We start from the raw sequence: 22,978 nt of genomic DNA, 5'->3' as shown, positions 1-22,978 counted from the left end.
TGGCAGGGGAGATAATGAAAGACAGTGAAAAATCCCTTGTTTTATTTTTATGTGTGTGATAGTGATACATTTTTTTTTTCTCTCCTGTATGAATTCTTTTCTGGCTCTGAAGACCACTCCTGCCAGAGATTTGCTTGCTACATTCACAGCAGTAATCTGGCTTCTTTCGTTATTGGTTTCTCTAAAACTTTCTTGATGTGCTTACTAGCAAAGTAGGAGTGAACCTCACTCTTTCATCAGGATAGGCCTGAAAGTTTCTCTTTATTATTCCTGTTGATCCAAGAACAACAGACCCTTTCTTTTTTTATCCCACATTTGGTATACGTACAATTGAATTTCTTGATACTTTTTAATTTTTTGCCTGTCCATTCTTAAAATTGAGCAGTCTCTGGGAACTGATAATTCCATTATCTAAACTTTCTTAAATTTTTTTTTTTGTTTATAATTACTATATCTGGTTTTCTGGCACCTATTTGTCTCCCATTCAGTACTGGCAAGTTCCAAGTGACTAACTATTGCCAATGACTAATAACTACTCGTGCCACAATTGGGTTTCTGAAATTTTTTGCAACATTACATGATGGTTTTGTTCATTAGTAGCTGCTCTTTAGTGCCATATGCCTATCTTTTATTCAATTTTTCTTCTATTGCCATTAAGCTGTTATGGTCTGGGTTTGTGTAAATTCACTCTGCATCTATGGCTGTGAATAATTATTAGATGGTTGAAAGAAAGATTGGGCAGTATTTTTTTTTAAATATTTGTTTGGTCATATTTCATTAGTCGGGAAGTTGTTCCTGTTTTAAGACACTCTGCTGTTGCCTCTGGTTCCTGTATTATTGTGCCTCTGCTGTCAGCCATATCGTAGAGCAGGGAAGGTTAAATGCTTTATCCAAAAAATGTGGAACAGCATCTGAACTAGATGTCTTCTAGCTAGCAACAGTTCTTATTTTCTTTCTTTCAGCTTCCTCTTTTACTTCATTCCATGTCATTTCTTTTGCTTGGATGAGTTTTGTTTCCATCTGTAGTTTGGTGATCCATTTTGCTTGGTTGTGGCATTCTTGACCATCTTTATAATTTTTTTCTCCAAAATTCTTCACTTTTTCATTTTCTTTTATTTCTGGAGTTCTTTTTACTTTCAGTGCATCTTCCCCACTTAACAATCTGTAGAACTTTCTGGGGTTTTCTTCTCTACTAGGTGAATTCTTTGGTGATTTCGAAGACTACTCTTGCGATAGAATTGTTTGCCACATTCAGAACAACAATGGGATTTCTCTCCTGTGTGAATTCTTTGGTGATTTCGAAGACTACTTTTGCGATATAATTGTTTGCCACATTCAGAACAACAATAGGGTTCCTCACCTGTGTGAATTCTTTGATGTTTCTGAAGACTACTGATGTCACAGAAATGTTTGCCACATTCAGTACAATACGGTTTCTCTCCTGTGTTATTTTTTTGGTGTTTCAGGAGACTATTCTTCTGAGAGAATGTTTTGCCACATTCAGAACAGCAATATGGCTTCTCTCCTGCGTGAATTCTTTTGTGGTTGTGAAGACTACTCTTGTGATAGAATTGTTTGCCACATTCAGAACAACAATAGGGTTTCTCTCCTGTGTGAATTCGTTGGTGTGTCTGAAGACTATTGATGTCACAAAAAAGTTTGCCACATTCAGAACAACAATAGGGTTTCTCTCCTGTGTGAATTTTTTGGTGTTTCTGAAGATTATTCTTCTGAGAGAATGCTTTGCCACATTCAGAACAGCAATATGGCTTCTCTCCTGTATGAATCCTTTTGTGGTTGTGAAGATTACTCTTCTCATAAAATTGTTTGCCACATTCAGTACAACAATATGGTTTCTCTCCTGTGTGAATTCGTTGGTGTTTCTGAAGACCACTTTTGAGATAGAATTGTTTGTCACAATCAGAACAGCAATATGGCTTCTCCCTTGAGTGAATTATTTGGTGGTACTGAAGACTACTCTTGTCATAGAATTGTTTGCCACATTCAGAACAAAAATATGGCTTTTCTTTGGTGTGAATTCTTTTGTGTTTATAAAGATTACTCTTCAGAGAGAATGTTTTGCCACACTCAGAACAACAATAGGGTTTCTCTCCTGTGTGAATTCTTTGATGTTTCAGAAGAGTACTGTTGTCACAGAAATGTTTGCCACATTCAGAACAATGTGGTGTCTCTCCTGTGTGAATTCTTTGGTGAACCTGAAGATGCCATCTGTGTATAAACTGTTTGTCACAATCAGAGCAGGAAAACAGTTTCTCTCCAGTGTGAATTCTTTGATGGCTCTGAAGACTAGCCTTGTAATAGAATTGTTTGCCACATTCAAAACAACAATATGGCTTCTCTCCTGTGTGAATTCTTTGGTGAGCCTGAAGACTACTCTTCTGAGAGAATGTTTTGCCACATTCAGAACAGCAGTGCGGTTTGCCTCCTGCATGTAAAAGGAAACAGATTTTCAATCCATTACTCTATTATTGACATTAAGTCACAACACTAAATTCTGGTTGAAATTGGGAACCACCTTTGATCAGCACAAGCAATTGCCAAACATAATTTGCAAGCCACCCATCTTGTTCTTTTTAACTTCTGTATTACAACACAAGCACAACCTCTGTAGAAAAGACGTTGAAACAGTAGACATGTGACAGACACAACTGAAACATTAATGGACACGTCTTGCTAACTACATTACAGAACTGTATTGTATTGTCATCATATTCTTAAAAGTAGTTTCCAGAAAGCCTATGAAAAACTGTTGCTCATAAGCACCTTCTTTGGTCATAAACAAACGCAAAAGGTCCTTATCACTATGCCAACCGCCCACAAATAACTGCTTTTGTCTTTCAAATTTGTCAATTAGCAGCACTCTCCGCTCAAGTCTGTGTGGAAGATTTTATATAACAAAGAGTTGTAAGTATACAATCCAGAAACTAACTTATGAAAGTAGAATTGACTTTTTGAAATCTAAGGGCTTATGCTTTAAGTGCCTTAAACAAGAACATCTTAGTAAAGACTGTGAAGGAAAAATGAAATGCCAAATATGCTCTCATTTTCATCCAGGCATTTTGCATATGAATAAGGAAAAAGGCACCAATGATAAAGCCACACCTCCTAAAAAGGAGAACACTACATCGGAAAAGGATGACATTTTTTTCTTCCCATAATTTTGTGGAATCACTAGATACTTGTACTGCTACCGGGACCGGTAAAGAGTGTTTCTTAGCTGTGATTCCAGTTAAAGTTAAGTCTGAAACAAGTGAAAAATGTGTAGAAACATATGCTCTAATAGACTCTGGCAGCTCAGTTACATTTTGCACAGAAAGTTTGCAAGAGCAGTTAAAACCTTCTGAAAGTCTCACATCTACATCAGCACTGTAGAAAGGGACAAAATAAATAGACAGAAATTAGTAAAGTGTACAATATTGATGGAGTTACAAGTCTATGGGATAGAGGAAAACACATTTTTTAATTTACCAGAAGTGTACACAGTGAACTCTATACCAGTGAAAAGGGAGAGCCTCCCTATGCAAGAAGATATTATGAAATGGTTTTATCTAAAAGACGTGCATCTACCCCAGATAAATGCTGACCAAAGCAATAATAATATCACAATTCTATTATTAATATAATTGTTATTAGGTACAAATGCCCGTAAAGTCATGGAGCCATGGCAAATCATTCATAGTGAAGGTGACGCACCTTAAGATGTGAATCACAATTCTCAGATGAATTGTTAACGACCTAGTAAAGGACTCAGACAATGAATGACTGCTGAGGTATTCAGTCAATCATGTGACAATAATGGAGGTAGAACAAATGTTACTCCAGAAGTACAATACAGACTTTCCAGAGTGCAGTTGTGAGAAGAAGGAGGAAATAACACAGGAGAACATTAAGTTCATGCGCATAGCCTCGGATTCTGCCAGGCTAGTGGATGGACACTATTGCATTAATCTGCCTTTTAAAGATGAGACACTTAAAGTGCCAAATAATAGTTGCATTGCAGAACAACGCACTATTGGACTCAAAAGGGATCTTACTTATCCAACATTCCATGAGGATTACAAAATTTTGATGAAAGACATTTTAGACAAAGGATATGCCACTAAGGTACCCACTGAACAGCTGACATCGAAACGGAGAGAATGTGGTGCATCCCTCATAATGGAGTATATCATCCAAAGAAAAATAAAATCAGAGTGATTTTTGACTGTACAGCCACTTTACCAAGGCTTTTCTCTAAGTGAACAGTTGCTGAAAGGACCTTATTTAACTAATACACTCATTAGAGTTCTTACAAGATTCAGAGAAGAGCCAGTTGCTCTCATGGCAGATATTAAATTAATGTTTTATCAAGTGATCAAAGTTCCAGATGAAGACACTGATCTTCTTCGTTTCCTGCGGTGGCCTGAAGGTAATCTAAACAATGGACTAGAAGAATACAAAATGACAGTGCATCTTTTTGGTGCTACTTCATCACCCAGTTGTGCTTCTTATGCCTTACTAAGAACAGCAGAGGATGCAAGAGGCACAGCTCCAGAGGAAGCAGTTGACACTGTGCTGCTCAATGTCTATGTTGATGACTGTTTAAAGTCAGTTGCTACAGAAGAACAAGCCATAAAATTTTGCAAAGATTTTCAAGACCTGTGCTTAAAGGTGGGATTTTATCTTACGAAACAGATAAGTAATAGCAGAACAGTCTTGTTGTCCATTCCTGAAAACAACAGGGCAATTGAACAGAAGGACTTGGACTTAAGCGATGATTGGTTACCAGGTGAAAGAGCCTTGGGTGTTCAATGGTGCACATAGACTGACAGTTTCAAGTTCCAGTTAAAGCTGCATGATAAGCCTGCTACAAGACGTGGTATTCTGTCAGTGGTCAGTTCAATATATGATCCACTAGGATTTTTAGCACCAGTCATATTACCTGCAAAGCTTAATTTGAAAGAACTGTGTAAAGAGAAATATGCATGGGGTCAAGAAGTGGAGGTTAAGTTTGTCCGGCAATGGAAAAAATGGAATGGATGACTTGCAGCTACTTGAGGACTTCAATGTAAATGGGTGCATTAAACCGCCTGGATCTGGTCACATATTGTCTGCACAAATGCATCATTTCGGAAATGCTTCAGAAAATGGGTATGGCACTGTCTCCTACCTCTTCCTAACTAATAGAGAACATAAGATACATTGTTCATTTATAATGGGGAAAGATTGAAACCACTAAAACCTGTCACTATACCAAGGATATAACTTCCAACAGCAGTGGTGGCAATCAAAATGGACAAAATGTTAAAACAAGAACTACAAATTCCCCTGCAAGAGTCAGTCTTTTGGACTGACAACACCACAGTATTAAGGTACATTGCAAATGAAAGTGCACGTTACAAAACTTTTGCTGCCAACAGAATCACAGTGATAAGAGAGCACACACAACCCTCGCAATGGAAGTACGTCGCATCTGCACAAAATCCTACGGATCAGGCATCAAGAGAATCAACAATAGAGAGCTGCACAAAATCCTACGGATCAGGCATCAAGAGAATCAACAATAGAGAGCTTCATCAAAAGTAAGACTTGGATACAAGGCCCAAATTTCCTGCATGAATGGCCTAAGAGACCGGATGAAGTGGACTTGTCTATTAGCAATGATCCGGAAATCAAAAGGTGTGTAGTAAATCTTACAAGCGTAGAAGAAAAAAATGAACCGGTAAAAAGACTTGTGGAGTACTACTCAGAATGGTTCAATTTAAAGAAAGCAGTAGCGTGGTTCCTTAGGTTCAAAGAAGTGTTACTGCGACTGAAAGAAGAGAGAAAGTTAATTCAATATACAGTCAATAAATCTGGACACAGCCCAGAGAAACAAAAAACACTGATCACAGAAAATATGGAGGAACACAAATCAACGATGAGACTGAAGCCACCGTCTCTAAATGACTTGTCTAAAGCAGAAAACAAACTTATTCACCTCAGTCAATTACAAGCTTACCCAGAGGAGGTTAAAGCCTTACACAAAAATCAGCACATAGAGAAAGGTAGTAAAATCAACAAACTGGCCCCAATACTGCAAGAAGGAATATTGAGAGTTGGATGAAGACTCAGCAAACAAATCTGCTATACCAGAAAAGGCAAAACACCCTGCAATCATTCAGAAGAATTCACATATTGCTAAGCTCATTATCCGACACTTTCATAAAGAAATTGGATATTGTGGGTGTAATAAGATGCTACACCCTGGAACTCCTGGGTAAAGGGTCAAGTCAGCAAGACAATGCAAGCTGCAAAAGGGGCAGTCAGAAGAGTTTGTGTGCAGACCAAGACCAGCACACTGGACAGACCTGTGAACAAACTGTGCCTGCCCCAAAAAGCAGCAAATGATTGAAATGACTAATTTTAGTTTTTGCATGCTTAATTTTAATTTTGTTTGTGTTTTTACAGTAGAATTTAAGTTTTAACTTCTTAAGTTTGGTTTAAGTTCATTAAAGTAGTGAAGGCTCTTACTAAGTAATGTTAAAGTAATTGATTTCTGCCCTAGCATAAACAATTAGGAGCCAGATGTATAAGAGCCATTTCGGTTACATAAGATTCATAAATGTTTTACTAAATGATAGTGCATAATATGCGGCATGGTGGCGCAGTGGGTAGCACTGCTGCCTCACAGTTAGGAGACCCGGGTTCGCTTCCCAGGTCCTCCCTGCATGGAGTTTGCATGTTCTCCCTGTGTCTGCATGGGTTTCCTCCCACAGTCCAAAGACATGCAGGTTAGGTGCATTGGCAATTCTAAATTGTCCCGTGTGTGTGCTTGGTGTGTGTGCGCGCCCTGCGGTGGGCTGGTGTCCTGTCCGGGTTTTGTTTCCTGCCTTGAGCCCTGCGTTGGCTGGGATTCACTCCCGCAGACCCCCCGTTACCCTGTAGATAGGATGTAGCGGGTTGGATGATGGATGGATAGTGCATAATCTATGAGAGGTTCCTATAATCCCCATAAGTTGAATTGAATTGGTATATTCTAGCTATTTCTAACTGCTCTGACTAAACATTATTCTCAGTTAGTCATCAGCCATGCCATGTGTAACGTACCAAGCCTTTTAAGAATTGTGTACCTAGTGTGTCAAATAACATGTAATTTTAAGTGCTGTGCTGTACACTTAAAAGTGTACAGAAGAAGAAGCTAAGAATCTTGAAGTATAGAAACAACAAAAGTTTTACAAGAAAAACTAAGTTTAGAGAAAATACTTTTTTCCTTTTTTTGCCTTTTATTCTATGTGTGTAACAACTTTAGCCCAGAGGGGGCTGGGTGGTCTCATGGTCTGGAACCTCTGCAGATTTTATTTTTTTTGAGTTTTTTCTTTTTCTTTTCTATCCTCCCTGGCCATTGGACCTTACTCTTATTCTATGTTGTCTTATTTTAATTCTTACTTTGTCTTTATCTTCATCACGTAAAGCAATTTGGCTACATTATTTGTATGAAAATGTTGTTGTTTATTCTTGTGTGGATTATTTGCTTTTCATTTTACCTAATTTTTTTTAAAACAAACTTTTTGACTGAGAGATTTCTTTCAGCACGCGTTTTACCCGTGCTTGAACTCGTCTTACACCCCGGCGCCTACAATACTTTTGATCTGAGTCCATAACAGTCTGTATAAATTCATGGTTCTTTTAAAAGACAAATGATTTATCTGTGTCGTTATAATTACCTTAATGTGACATATGTTTGATCTATACATTACAAATGTGTCACAAAAGTAAGCATGAAATACTGCTGACAGTGTCGGATAGTGGGGAGCGTGAACGTGTTTCATGAACGTTGCAGCAGCAGTGTATTAGCCAGAGACAGGAGTTGCATTGAACTTGAACGTTTCAAGTGTCTTGGCGTCTTCTAATCTGAAAGAGTCTGCATTCTACTGAAACACCACAGAAGACTTTGCATATAAAAACGTCATGTGCCACCAGTCGTCCCACAGCCCCAGATAGGTACACGCTCGCAGATCTTACACTGTTAGTTATCAAATAAGGACTTGTTGCATCTGAGGAGAAGCCTGCTCTTCTGCCCAGGTTTGTAGGGGCCGAATTTATAACAGAAGAGTCAAATGTGGACCTTGTGTTCCTCGTGACTGCAAGGCAAAACATTTATTAAATTCAGAAATATCTGTGTTAATTTTTAAACAGGAACCCGTTAACAACCAGTGCCGTTCACTAATAAAATTTCTCTACGGGACTGTTAATACCGGTTAAATACCTGTATAATTTAATCATTTAAATGATTCACAGGAAATACATCACATACGATTAGAACTGCCTACATAAAATAATTACCATGCAGCCAAATGTTTGCTCACCTATCACTATGTTGAGAATGCTGTGGTCTCAGCAGACAGTGGTTTATTCAACTACAAAAAATATTTTCTTGCCACGAATCTTTCAAACAATGGCGTTCATATGTTGTTCAAAGACACAGAGCAAATGAGTTTGACGAGAACTGCACTCATTTTCTGGCAACGCACCTCTTTGTTTACAATTCTTAATAAAGAAAGGACACACCATCGTCATTTTCTCGAGTGGTATGTCTGACTCACATGGACACAAACTGGCGTCTTGCATTTGACAATTTTGGTGTTTCCTATGTTGTTACCTGAAGTGGAACACTTTTTGATCTTAATTTCCCCTTGTTGTTGAGATGAGTTTTAGATTAGACGTGGTCATTGCAAGTATCTTTTCCTGTCCAGTCTATAGTATGCTGACAAAACTTGCAGAAAAATTGTCCAGATTCGTATAAGTCACCGGGATATTGTTGTGCCCTCAATTTTGCAGTTAAGCTCACGTTGCTTATTTTTTTGACGTAGTTAGGGTATCTGATACTGCTCGCTTCAACATTTCTGTCTCGTGCAGCTACCTAATTCACAGCACGACTGGATTTCTACGAAGAATTGCGTTTACTTCATAAAAACAACAAACTAGAAAATGGCATCTGAATGATAGAACTACAGATTATTCAATCGTTTAAATTTATTGGGAAGTTTTGTAATAGTCACTCCTTCAGTCTCTAAATTCCGCATATTTCTGTTTTTAAATCAAAAATCCGTTTTTAAGCATTAATTCATAATTCCGTCCGTATTTTCCACATCGTGGAAATCATAGGACCCTACATATACCATAGATTTATACAGATCGTTACGGACTCCACTCAAATATAATTATAATATTAATAGCTCACCACTCAAAGTGCTCCATGCAGGCAGGACACAAGATTCAAACCCATTACTTTGTTACTACAAGGCAGCAATGTTCCCTCGGCACCACCTGCATGCAAATATCTTTATTTTATAACGACTGATATTTGGACATCAGTTTTTACACATTCGCAGCAATATGTCATGTGAATAATTTATTTTTCTTTTGTTTTATTCTTGACTAAAAGCACAATTGTTTTGTTATACTCTTTGTGAAAGTCATTATTTGAGATTTGGAAATCGGTCTTTGCACATTCTACACTTCACACATCAACATTATGTAGGTATTATAATAACATATAAAAAAAAAATTTCTAGTTCAGCTAAGTGTACAATGTTTTCTTGCCTCACTAGTCCTTACGTCATCCTGTATTTGCACAGATTGCTGCAGGTGAAATGCATGTCTTTCAAACTGTGATAACTATACAGTTCCTTCCAACTCATGGCTCTCTAAAATCTTCCATGCAGACTTGAGCTGAGATGCTAAACCGAGACGGTCACTGTGTCAAGAAGGGCTAAATGGGTGATGGGTGAATGTGGCTGATCACCTTTAATTGACACATTTGCAAAATAAGGATGGTGTTGGTGTGGTGATAAGAACATACGAATTTCCTCACATATGTCAGGTGATGTTGGGTGACCGGGGAAGCAAAATTTGTGCAAGGAATCTAGTATTGAAATATTATTTAAAATTATATATATATATATATATATATATATATATATATATATATATATATATATATATATATATATATACACACACACACACATAGTGGAACCTCGGGTCACGAACGTCTCAGACCACATACAAATCGGGTTACGACCAAAAAGTGCGACAAACTTTTGCATCTGTTCACGACCACACACTCGGGTGACAAAAAAGCCAGCTTCCCTTCCGGATCGTACACGTCGATGATTTCCGCATGTGTTCAGTCTCTCCCTGTGCAGTGAGAGAGAGAGAGAGTGAGAGCGTGAGAAGGCAGTTAAAGAGTGCACCAGGCTTGTTTTTAAAGAGACTGCAAGGTTAGTTTTCTCTGTTGTTCAAGGTTTACTCAGTGTTACTCAATATTTTTACATTTAGGTTCCTATTACACTGTGCATTCTATGGTATAATTAACTATTTCTGTTCTTAAAAAAATATATATTTACATACAGCTTGTACGGTCCGGAAAGGATTAATTGTATTTACATACAATCCTATGGGGGAAATTACTTTGACCAAATCGGGTTGCGACCAGAGTTTTGGAATGAATTACGGCCGTGACCCAAGGTTCCACTGTATTTTTATTTATATATATATATATATATATATATATATATATATATATATATACATATATATATATATATATATATATATATATATATATACACACATGCATATATATATATATATATATATATATATACTAATAAAAGGCAAAGCCCTCACTGACTGACTGACTGACTGACTCATTACTAATTCTCCAACTTCCCGTGTAGGTAGAAGGTTGAAATTTGGCAGGCTCATTCCTTACAGCTTCCTTACAAAAGTTGGGCAGGTTTAATTTTGAAATTCTATGCATAATGGTCATAACTAAAAGCTATTTTTCTCCATTTACTGTAACGGAGTTGAGCTCGAAAGCCGTGGGGGGCGGAGTTTTGTGTGACATCATCACGCCTCTCACGTTATCACGCATTACGTAGAAAACCAGGAAGAGCTACAAAAAGCGCTGAAGAAAACATGCATTATATAATTAAGAAGGCAGCGAGTGACATATAAAACCATATTCAGTGGCTCACGTGAACTGACGCAGTGCGCAGAAAAAAAGCAACAGTTCCAAAGAGTGCTGAACAAAAACTGAATTACACTGCTACGCTCAAATAGACAAACCACACACCGTGGCGTAAGAGTAGAGGCTTTGCCTCTAGCACCGGCGTCCGAGGTTCGATTCCCGAGAGGGGATACACTAAGTATGTACGCGCGCTTCCCGATTCATTTTAGCCTCGCATCCCCTTGGTTTGAGAGGTATGAAAAATATGCGGTTAACGCAGAAAGACAGATCACCAATTGAAGCTTTATGAATAATGGATACTTTATTTGCGATCAATGATTGTTTTGGTAAAGCCATACTCAGTGTATTCATTAGATGAACGGTAAAAAAGTAAGAGCTAGGGGAGGGTGACTTATTGAGGCACGCAGGCAAAACCACAATAGCACGCGGGCTCGATGTACTGTAGTGCGCGTCAACTCGATCTGAAATGCGCAATAACATTTGAAAAAATATATCTTTTCAAGTTCTATTTAGTAAATATGTGTCAAACTCAAGGCCCACGGGCCACATCCGGCCCGGCGTGTAATTATATCCGGCCAGCGAGATCATTTTATATATTATTGTTATTAATGGCCCGGAGATATGAAGCGCGGTAACACAGTAAACTACAGATCCCATAATGCAGCGCTTCAGCTGCCTTGCCGAACACTTACCGCGTTAATCAAGTCTAGCTTATGATGCTGCAGGTTATTGCGAAGCTAGCCCACACGATGCCGAAGAGATTCTGAACATAGAGCCTTTAGAAACCGATGGGAGGCCGAGTATATGTTTGCTGACATTGCCGGTAAACCCGTGTGTCTCATTTGTGGAGCTAATGTGGCTGTAATTACAGAATTTAATCTAAGACGGCACTATGAGACAAAACATCAGGGTAACCTGAAAGACATGAATGCAATGCACAAGATACAGAAAGCAGAAGAGTTAAAGAAGAATCTGACACTTCAGCAGACGTTTTTACCCGTGCAAAATCACAAAGTGATTTCAAGTGAAGCTACTTTTATGGGAGACACAAATGCACCAGTGCAACTTGCCCCACTTTCCCTGTTGCCAAGTAATGTTGAACCAAGTCGGCACAACGGTGTTCCCAAATACGCACTTTGCTGATAAACAGAGCGCACTGCGCACTGAGTTCGCACGCAGCTTTGGTGGCTTTCAAGAACAAAAAAAGAATTTTGAGTTGTTTCGCAACCCATTTGCCGTTGATGTGGAAACTGCACCTGTGCAGATTCAGATGGAGGTGATTGAGCTGCAGTGTAATGGCACACTGAAGGCAAAGTACGATACTGCAGGGCCCGCACAGTTTATTCACTCCATTCCTGCAAAAATGCTCCAGCTCCGTCTACATGCGGCTCGAACCTTGCGCATGTTTGGTAGCACACAGGAGTCGCCTCACTGATGAGCACCTGCAGTCCATCCTGAGAATCTCCACAACACAGAACCTCACACCAAACAGAAACGAACTTGTTGCCAAAAAAAGATGCCAGGCGTCCACCTCTGATAAAATGACATAAGAGCAAAGACAACTAAATGATTTGATTTGTTATTGCTGAAAAGGACAAATTTTATTTATATATTCAGGTTTTGTTATGCACCATGTTCATATTTGAATTTGTATAATTTTGACAGGATATATTTTTATGGAGAGCAAAATCTTTTGGGATATTTAAAATTTAATTTTATTTTTTATATAAAATTACATAAGAGTAAAGAAATTTGAATGCTTGTTCTTTTAACGTTTACTTTATTTCTAACTTGTATAATTTAGACAGGATATATTTTTATGGAGAGCAAAATATTATAAGTTATTTAAGGTTTGAGTTGATTTATTCCAAAATAATATTCTGTCGACTAAATAAAAATTCCTTCTATTTAAAATTTAAATAGAACTTGAACAGAAATGATAGTTCATAATATCCACGAAGACTTGCACGTAAGAGCGGGAGTCATCCATTTTAACAAGCAGCGTATTGCACTGATACGAAATAGCCTGCCCATTTAATTATTTAGGAATGGATAAATAAATTAAGATTTTGTACAAATAATGTTTTTCATTTTTCTTCCTTCATGGATTCTGGCACCCCCAGCAACAGTTGCTCGCACCCCAAAGACTGTATATATGTGTGTGTATATATATATATCTATACTAATAAAAGGCAAAGCCCTCACTTACTCACTCACTCACTCACTACTAATTCTCCAACTTCCCGTGTAGCTAGAAGGCTGAAATTTGGCAGGCTCATTCCTTACAGCTTACTTACAAAAGTTGGGCAGGTTTCATTTCGAAATTCTACGCCTAATGGTCATAACTGGAAGGTATTTTTCTCCATTAACTGTAATGGAGTTGAGCTGGAAAGACGTGGGGCGGAGTTTTGTGTGACATCATCACGCCTCCCACGTAATCACGTGAACTGACTGTCAACGCAGTGCGTAGAAAACCAGGAAGACCTCCAAAAAGCGCTTAAGAAAACATGCATTATATAATTGAGAAGGCAGCGAAACAATAAGAAGCGAGCGAGTGACATATACTACCATATTCATGAGTGCTGCTACCTCGGAAAGAAAGCAAGGTGTAAACCTAAACTTTAAATTAAGTTCATAGACAGGCTACGCTGGCGTTTCACATGCCCACAGGTAATGCGGGATACAAGTTTAATGAGAGGACGAGGATATAAATGAGAGTTTTGATCACTTTGTAACTAAGTTAAAATTGTAGGTGAAGGGTGTGCTTATGCAAATTCCGAGACTGTTTTTGTGGGGGATTGACAGTTAAGGCGGGTTGGGGAGTCACGTCATCATCTCCCCTCCCATTCACCTCATTTCGCTCTGAGCTGAGCTCAGCTAACGCCGTCTTCGAAGCAACCGTCACACTGCCACCAAATACTCACAGAAAAATCCACAAGTTAATACACACGCTGTCTCTAGAGTTTCTCCACACTGAATCCTCCAGGCACTACTTACAAAAGGTTACATTGACAATCGTGTTACGCTATTTTTAAAATCTTTCCTTTTCTTAGCACAAGCACAGCTGAGAAGCTTCATGCATGTGCTCCATAACGCTTAAAAATAATGCATTTAATCACACTTTGCATTACAAGCAAAGGGGAGCTTTTGTCAATGCATGATTTCCTGGTACACGATTACATTGATCAGCGCATCCCGATTCATTTTACCTCGCACCACCTTAGTTTGAGAAGAAGTATGAAAAATATGAGGTTAACACAGAAAAACAGATCACCAATTCAAGCTTTATGAATAATCGATTCGCCATCAATAATTGTTTTGGTAAAGCCATCCTCCTTCCATTTTATAATTTTTCCGCCACTAGCCATGATTAAATGAACGGTAAAAAGTAAGAGCAAAGCGAGGGTGACTTATTTAGGCAGGCATATATATGACAGCAACACTCATGACAATGTCAATCATGTTACGCTATTATTAAAATGTTTCCTTTTCTTTTCATTACTTCTTTAACACACTACTTCTCCGCTGTAGGCGGGTATTTTGCTATATATATAATATATGAATTACCTCCAAAGAGCGCTGAGACTTTTGATATCATGAACGTGTGTACAAAAGGGGTCTCCTGCCCAGCAAAAGTCGAGCAGCCAGCGCGCGTGCATAGCTGTGCCGGCCTTTGAGACGCTGACTGCGCTTCTGCCTTAAGTCAAAGTGAGCACTTTTAATTTTTTTCTTCCTCCCCTGCGCTATAGCCCAGACAAGTGCAAACACGGACCCCTTTTCTACACCACGGCAAAATAATATTAAGGCGATTCACACTTTCTTTTGCACGTATACGATTATGAGGTCCTCAGCTCGGATTATGAAGACACGCACACGAGTGGAGGACTGACAGTGCCATCGCAGCCGATTAATGGCGGGTACTCCTCACCAGTCTACACAAGACCCACCGCGACTGTCCCCAAAAGGCGATCATAACGCCAGCGAACACATCTCTATACTATATAAAAGGAAAGGCAACTTTCCTTTCTTTACACCTTTTTTCCTTTTATCCCAAACCAAAGCCTTTCTCTCTTAACACTGCAGAGGACACAAAACTAATTTTCTTTAATTGCCGGTAAGGCACATTACCAGAGGCACAAATTTGAACGTTCACATAGAAAATGTAATTTCTATACCACAGCCGTCGTGTAGCGCTTTCAAAAGGGATCTACTACCGAGAGATGATCCATATACATTTTAGCTGCTGTTAGTTACTTACCTGTTGTGTTACACAGTCTTTAAAATGTAGTTTACCTGCAACCACTCCAGTAGTGCTCAATGTACCTGTACTTCTTAAAACGTTAATGTTTTACTGTTTAATAACTTATAGACTATATTTTATTATTTTTCCCTTGCACTCAGTGACCAAAGCTATACACACACATATAGACACATACAAACATACACACAAGTATATGTATGTGTATATATATATATGTATGTGTGTGTATATATATATATATATATATATATATATATATATACACACACACACACTATCTAGATTTTATATATATATATATATATATATATATATATATATATATATATATACACACATATATATATATATATACACATATATATATAATTATGTGTGTGTATGTATATATATGCATATATATATATATATATATATATATCCATCCATCCATCCATCCATTCTCTTCCGCTTATCCGAGGTCGGGTCGGGGGCAGCAGCAAGCAGAGAGGCCCAGACTTCCCTCCCCGCCACTTCTTCCAGCTCTTCCGGAGAATCCCCAAGGCGCTCCCAGGCCAGCCGGGAGACATAGTCCCTCCAGCGTGTCCTGGGTCTTCCCCAGGGCCTCCTCCCGGTTGGACGTGCCCGGAACACCTCACCAGGGAGGCGTCCAGGAGGCATCCTGATCAGATGCCCGAGCCACCTCATCTGACTCCTCTCGATGCGGAGGAGCAGCGGCTCTACTCTGAGCCCCTCCCGGATGACTGAGCTTCTCACCCTATCTTTAAGGGAAAGCCCAGACACCCTGCGGAGGAAACTCATTTCAGCCGCTTGTATTCAAGGATCTCGTTCTTTCGGTCACTACCCATAGCTCATGACCATAGGTGAGGGTAGGAAGTAGATCGACTGGTAAATTGAGAGCTTTGCCTTACGGCTCAGCTCCTTTTCACCACGACAGACCGATGCAGAGCCCGCATCACTGCGGATGCCGCACCGATCCGCCTGTCGATCTCACGCTCCATTCTTCCCTCACTCGTGAACAAGACCCCAGATACTTGAACTCCTCCACTTGGGGCAGGATCTCTCCCCAACCCTGAGAGGGCACTCCACCCTTTTCGGCTGAGGACCATGCTCTCGGATTTGGAGGTGCTGATTCTCATCCCAGCCGCTTCACACTCAGCTGCGAACCGATCCAGAGAGAGCTGAAGATCACGGCCTGATGAAGCAAACAGGACAACATCATCTGCAAAAGCAGTGACCCAATCCTGAGTCCACCAAACCGACCCCTTCAACACCCTGGCTGCGCTTAGAAATTCTGTCCATAAAAGTTATGAACAGAATCGGTGACAAAGGGCAGCCCTGGCGGAGTCCAACTCTCACTGGAAACGGGCTCGACTTACTGCCGCAATGCGGACCAAGCTCTGACACCGGTTGTACAGAGACCGAACAGCTCTTATCAGGGGTCCGTACCCCATACTCCCGAGCACCCCCACAGGATTCCCGAGGGACACGGTCAATGCCTTTTCCAAGTCCACAAAACACATGTAGACCGGTCGGGCAAACTCCCATGCACCCTCCAGGACTCTGCTAAGGGTGAAGAGCTGGTCCACTGTTCCGCGACCAGGACTAAAACCACACTGTTCCTCCTGAATCCGAGGTTCACTATCCGACGGACCCTCCTCTCCAGAACCCCGAATAGACTTTTCCAGGGAGGCTGAGGAGTGTGATCCCTCTATAGTTGGAACACACCCTCCGTCCCCTTTTAAAGGGGGGACCCCCCACCCCGGTCTGCCAATCCAGAGGCACTGTCCTCGATGTCCATGCGATGTTGCAGAGACGTGTCAACCAAGACAGTCCTACAACATCCAGAGCCTTAAGGAACTCCGGGCGATCTCATCCACCCCGGGCCCTGCCACCAAGGAGTTTTTGACCACCTCGGTGACTTCAGTCCCAGAGATGGGAGAGCCCACCTCAGAGTCCCCAGGCTCTGCTTCCTCATTGGAAGGCATGTTAGTGGGATTGAGGAGGTCTTCAAAGTACTCCTCCCACCGACCCACAACGTCCCGAGTCGAGGTCAGCAGCGCACCATCCCCACTATATACGGTGTTGACACTGCACTGCTTCCCCCTCCTGAGACGCCGGACGGTGGACCAGAATCTCCTCGAAGCCATCCAAAGTCGCTCTCCATGGCCTCTCAAACTCCTCCCATGCCCGAAGTTTTGCCTCAGCAACAACCGGCCGCGTTCGCTTGGCCTGCCGGTACCTATCAGCTGCCTCTAGAGACCCACAGGACAAAAAGTCCTATAGGACTCCTTCTTCAGCTTGACGGCATCCCTCACCGCCGGTGTCCACCAACGGGTTCGGGATTGCCGCCACGACAGGCACCACCACCTTGCGCCACAGCTCCGTCAGCCGCCTCAACAATAGAGGCACGGAACATGGCCCATTCGACTCAATGTCCCCACCTCCCTCGGGGCGGGTTGAAGTTCTGCCGGAGGTGGGAGTTGAAGCTACTTCTGACAGGGACTCTGCCAGCCGCTCCCAGCAGACCCTCACAACACGCTTGGGCCTACCAGGTCTGACCGGCATCTTCCCCCACCATCGAAGCCAACTCACCACCAGGTGGTGATCAGTTGACAGCTCCGCCCCTCTCTTCCCCCGAGTGTCCAAGACATATGGTCGCAAGTCCGACGACACGACCACAAAGTATATATATAAAGTATATATATATATATGTGTGTGTATATGTAGATATGTATATAGATATGTAGATATGAAGATATGTATGTGCATATATATATATATATATATATATATATATATATATATATATATATATATGTGTGTGTGTGTGTGTGTGTGTGTATATATATGACAGCAGCAATCCAAGCTGTGAGAAAACAGTAAAAAGGAGGCGTGTCAGACGTCGTGGTACATTTTCTGATGCAGCTAGACGAAAATAACTTTGTGACGCTGCCACCAAATACACGAAACAATTACTTTGACAATCAAGTTACATTATTTTTAAAATGTTTCCTTTTCTTTTTCATAACTTCTTTAACACATGACATCGCTGGCTGGTATTTTGGTATATATATATATATCACAGCGACACTCATAACAGTGACAAAACAATTACATTGATAATCATGTTACGTTATTTTCAAAATATTTCCTTTTCTTTCTCTTTCCTTCTTTAACACCCTACTTCTCATGCGGGTATTTTGTATATATATATATATATATATATATATATATATATATATATATATATATATATATATATATATATATATATATATATATATATATACATACATAATGTATTAGTAATCGAGTAATGGACAATTTACATCCTGATGACAATTAACAACAAAACTCTGTAGGCAAGTGTGCAAAACAACACTGAATGTTAAAGGCCGATGATCCTTTACTGTCAAACTCAAACTTAGCAGGGCTCATTAGTACAGAACGGCATAAATAACCAGAACACCTGAAAAAGTGACATGAAAACTGTTGTGATCAGACATTTTTAAAATTCAAGATGAAACACTTGTAGAAATGATTCCTACAAATCTAACACAATGGTAGCAAACCTTGTTTCATAATTTAATTTCAAAACTCAAAAACTGGGAAATAACCACATTATAAATTAAGATAGGACCCAAATACAATAAGATGTTGTGCAAGACAAAAACCTGCAGCCCCAATGGACCCCCAGGACTAAATGTGATCACCACCAACCTAAAGCATCTGGTCTCTTCTCTATTTTGCCTTCCAGCAGAATGTGCCAGATGCACTTGTATACATTAAATTAGGCATGATTCAAGAAGGATACCTAAAAATGCATATTCAACAGAGATGGACTCTCGAGTGGATTAAGTGGGTTAGGGAAAGCGATGGTTAATTGAAATCAGAAAATGTGTGTGAACCCTTTGATCTCTTGGATTTCTACCTGAATTCTTCCTGAAAATACAAACCAACCCGTAATTTAAACCTTTACAGTCCCATCTAGCCAGGTGCTCAACCAATGAGAAGAGACTTTTATTAGAGTGGGTGTCTCCAAGCCACACCTCCAAAGGCACACAAAATGTGGGTGCTGGCAAACTGGTCTCTTGTAATGTGACAAATGAGAGGAGACCATCAGCCCATCAAGCTCATTTGTTTAGCTAATTGCTGTCACAATATCTCATCGAGATACTTCTTAAAGATCGTTAAGAGGACCTAAGGAGTAAAGAAGAGATGCATGAAGCTGGACAACCTGACAAAATCACTTTGAAAGCAACTGGGTGTTCACACCAAAATGTCTATAAATGAAGAAAATTAAATAATGGAGTGGACATCTCAAAGATCATGGCAAGAACAAAGATGTAGAAAACAACATGTAGGGGAAACAGCAAAAGACCTGCTGAAATTTCTGAAACTTGACAAAGTGTCTGTTCATGTGTCCACTAAAATGAAGACACACAGACTGTATTTATGGTGGAACACCACCGAGAAAATTGCTGACTCATCTCAGACTTGTAGAAGACCACCTGGATATGCTCCACAACATACAACAACGAATCAGAAAGGAGTGTGAAACACCCGGTTTGTATTACGGTCACCTTATTTTTTTCATTACTTGGTGGTGTTATTTTTCAAATGTTATTTACCTTTTAATTTTATTTCCATGATTTTTCTTAATATATATAATTTCATGTTTTTTTTAAATTTTGTTATCCTGTGTTATGTAAATCCTTTTTATGTTGTTACCCTAAGAGGTATGGCCACCCTGATGTCACTGCTGAAGGACCACTTCCAAACTAGGGAATCCATTCCCGGGCTCCCTGGACATTTTTCATTCCCGGGAACGGCCAAGCTTGCATTTATAACGTGTAAAAATCTATCAAGAAATAACAGAGTTATAGTTGGAAATAATTAAGTGACACTTTTTTTCGCCCACGGTGTAGTGTTTTGCAGATTAATTTAGTCAACCAGCAGCAGTCGTCAGTCTCCCGGCTCCGACTAAGACTGAGTATAGTGGACTGGGAGGAGTCTGCACTCGGCAGCTCACAAATGCAGGGACAGGGCAGACTTCATTGACGTCTGTCAGACAATAACTTTGAACAGCAACTTGAAATTGCAATGCGTCAGTCTGTTGCATCCGCATTATCTGTGCCAGGAAACTTGCTATCACAGAATGATGACAAGAAACTGGATGAATCAGTAAAAGCTGAAATCGTGGTGTTTCAGAGCAACGGCAAGCGCAGGCGTTGTTTAGAACAAGTGTATCAGTATCTGATCAGGTAGATCGCGTTGCATTCAAAAACATTTTTTTTTTCTTTTCTTTTAAAAACATTAGTCTATCATATATCCTCCCTATGGCATTTGCCACTTGATTTACATACAGGGCGGCCAGTCTGAGATCTTTTTCCCTTTAACACACTGGTCATCCCACATGCACCCATACAATCAGATTGTGATTCAGACTACGAATGCCATGAATGTAATTACACCAATCTACATGCTGTCAAATAAACGAACCACACGCCCTGGCTTCGCCTCTGACGCTGACGTGCAGAGAGTGTGTACGTCTGATGAGCCCAGAATTAGGGCGAAACACGTGTCGTGCACTCCTTGCATTATTTAACAGTAAAACTACTCAACAGTCTATGATCGCAACTAAAGACAGCACTGTGGCGGATGTTTGCCGACACAAGCGTTACCTGGTAGGTAACCACCCATACAATCAGATTGTGATTCAGACTACGAATGCCATGAATGTAATTACCCCGATCTATATGCTGTCAAATAAACAAACCACACGCCGTGGTGCAATGTAAAGGGTGAAACATGTGTAAAACTATGCTATATATCAATTTTAATGTAGGTAGATCATTTCGACCTGGTCATTTTAAAAGTAGCTCGCAAGTTTAAAACGTGTGGGCACCCCGAACTAGATACATGTACTTGTATGACAGCAAGAACTGCTTGTAGATAAGGTTCATCTTTTATTTGTGTCAACATATTGCAGTTGTTTTATTAAAAATAAGTGTCAGTCATTCTAAAACCGTTCACATGTGAGATACCCGTGCACTGTGTCATCCCCAGGAGCTCGGGATTCCCAGGAATGACTGTGGTAATGCGCGCGTCGCGTCTTACCAAACTTAAGTATGTAGCAGCATTTATATTCGCTATATGAAAGTGCACTTACCATTGGTGTGTTCAAGGCGCTGTCGCGGGAACGCGGGGCCGTCTAGCGGGTGAGCGCTGTGAGACGCGGGGTGTTGGACACATGTGGGGCCGGTATAATGGCCAGTACGGGCTCCGCCGCGATGTGTTCATTTTACGCCCGGTGTCCTCGCAGCCTGCCTAGTGCAGGCGGTTTAAGTGCGCGCCTAAAAGAGAAAGCCGGCATTGGTTTGAATCGGAGATGGGGATCCCATAATGTCAAAAATGGTTTACTTACAGGATCAGCAACGGTCGTGCTTGAGCTCAGCATAGCCGTTGGCTGTACCGGAGGGCTTATACGCCTGGTAGCCTGCGCGCCACCCGCAGGAGTTTGGTTTTAAATACATAGTTGCTCGGGTGTGTCGCGGCGTGTGGCGTGATTGCGCTACCGCCTACCGGGATAGGTGCATGAGGTAGACATGTTGGCAGATTGGCTGGACAATCTTGCCGGTTATATTTAAAGAGTTACCGGCCAACAGGGGTCGTCAGTGGACCTAAGAGCGAGGTAGGAATAAGCACTGCTGAGCTATTTGTAGGAGCAGTTGTAATTTTGGCGGCTTTTGCATATATTCTTTTGTATATATTCTTTTTGTATATAGAGTTATATATCTCCTAGTGATTATTTTTGGTGGAGGTATATATACTTATTTGGTGCTGGGATAGTTTTTGACTTTTGGTTTGGTGCAATTGTTTTATTTTTGTATATACACACACTCGTTTTTGTGCATATTTCTTTCCTGCTGGAGGAACGTCTTGAACCAGGGATAAAAGAAGACAACCTTCATTATTGGAGCGTGTGTGTGTAGTTTTTGTAGGAGTGCACTGTTTTTGTAAATACACCATATTTTTCCTTTTTGTTTGTTTTTATTTATTTTTGAAGAGTCAGGGTTGAAGGACTGTGTCTTAAAGCCCACCTGACACTACTATATTTCTTTGTGTACAGCACTCTTGTAAATAAATTTGCACCATTCACCCTTCAATTTTTGTCTGTGTCTCATCTCTCCATTTGATCCCGTTCGGTTCATGAACTATCAGATGTCCAGAGTGTAGGTTGGGGCCACTTCTCACTACACGGGATATCACAATGACATGCGGGATTCTCAAATTCACAGGAATGGATTCCCTATTCCCAACCTTTACATCCGAGCCCGGGGTGGAGTCCTTCTATGGTCTTTGACATTTGGTAAGAGCTTTATGGAATCTAAGCTAACACCCCGTTTTGGGCCTGTGGAGCGGGGTCAGGCTGCCTGGGTTGAGGTCTATCTTTAGGTAGGCTAGTGAATTTCCCTAGTCTGGTTTGTGCATGTTTAGCCCCTTTTCCATCATGTTTGTTTTGCCAGTTCATAATGGTTTGGAGGTAAAACAGCATTGCATATCAATACCAACACCTTATGGTCTGGGTGATATCATGGTTTGGGGTTGATTTGCTTCTTCTCTTAAGAATTGTGATTAATGATCAATATGCTTTACTATTAGTTTTAGTGCTTTAGCTATGAAAAGCCTAGGCC

General features: G+C 40.4%; 1 protein-coding gene across 1 annotated transcript in view; it reads right to left on the bottom strand.

Annotated features, from left to right (window-relative positions):
- Positions 1-22,978, bottom strand: part of LOC120534479 (zinc finger protein 585A-like) — a 349,597-nt gene that overhangs the window by 308,049 nt on the left and 18,570 nt on the right. Inside the window, exon 3 of the mRNA XM_039762072.1 lies at positions 1,201-2,446. Within this exon, the coding sequence (XP_039618006.1) occupies positions 1,201-2,446 (1,246 nt within the window). The remainder of the gene's footprint in view (positions 1-1,200; positions 2,447-22,978) is intronic.

The sequence above is a fragment of the Polypterus senegalus genome, chromosome 8 (assembly GCF_016835505.1).
Source record: "Polypterus senegalus isolate Bchr_013 chromosome 8, ASM1683550v1, whole genome shotgun sequence".
NCBI lineage: Eukaryota > Metazoa > Chordata > Cladistia > Polypteriformes > Polypteridae > Polypterus > Polypterus senegalus.
This window is presented reverse-complemented; position numbering and strand designations above follow the sequence as displayed.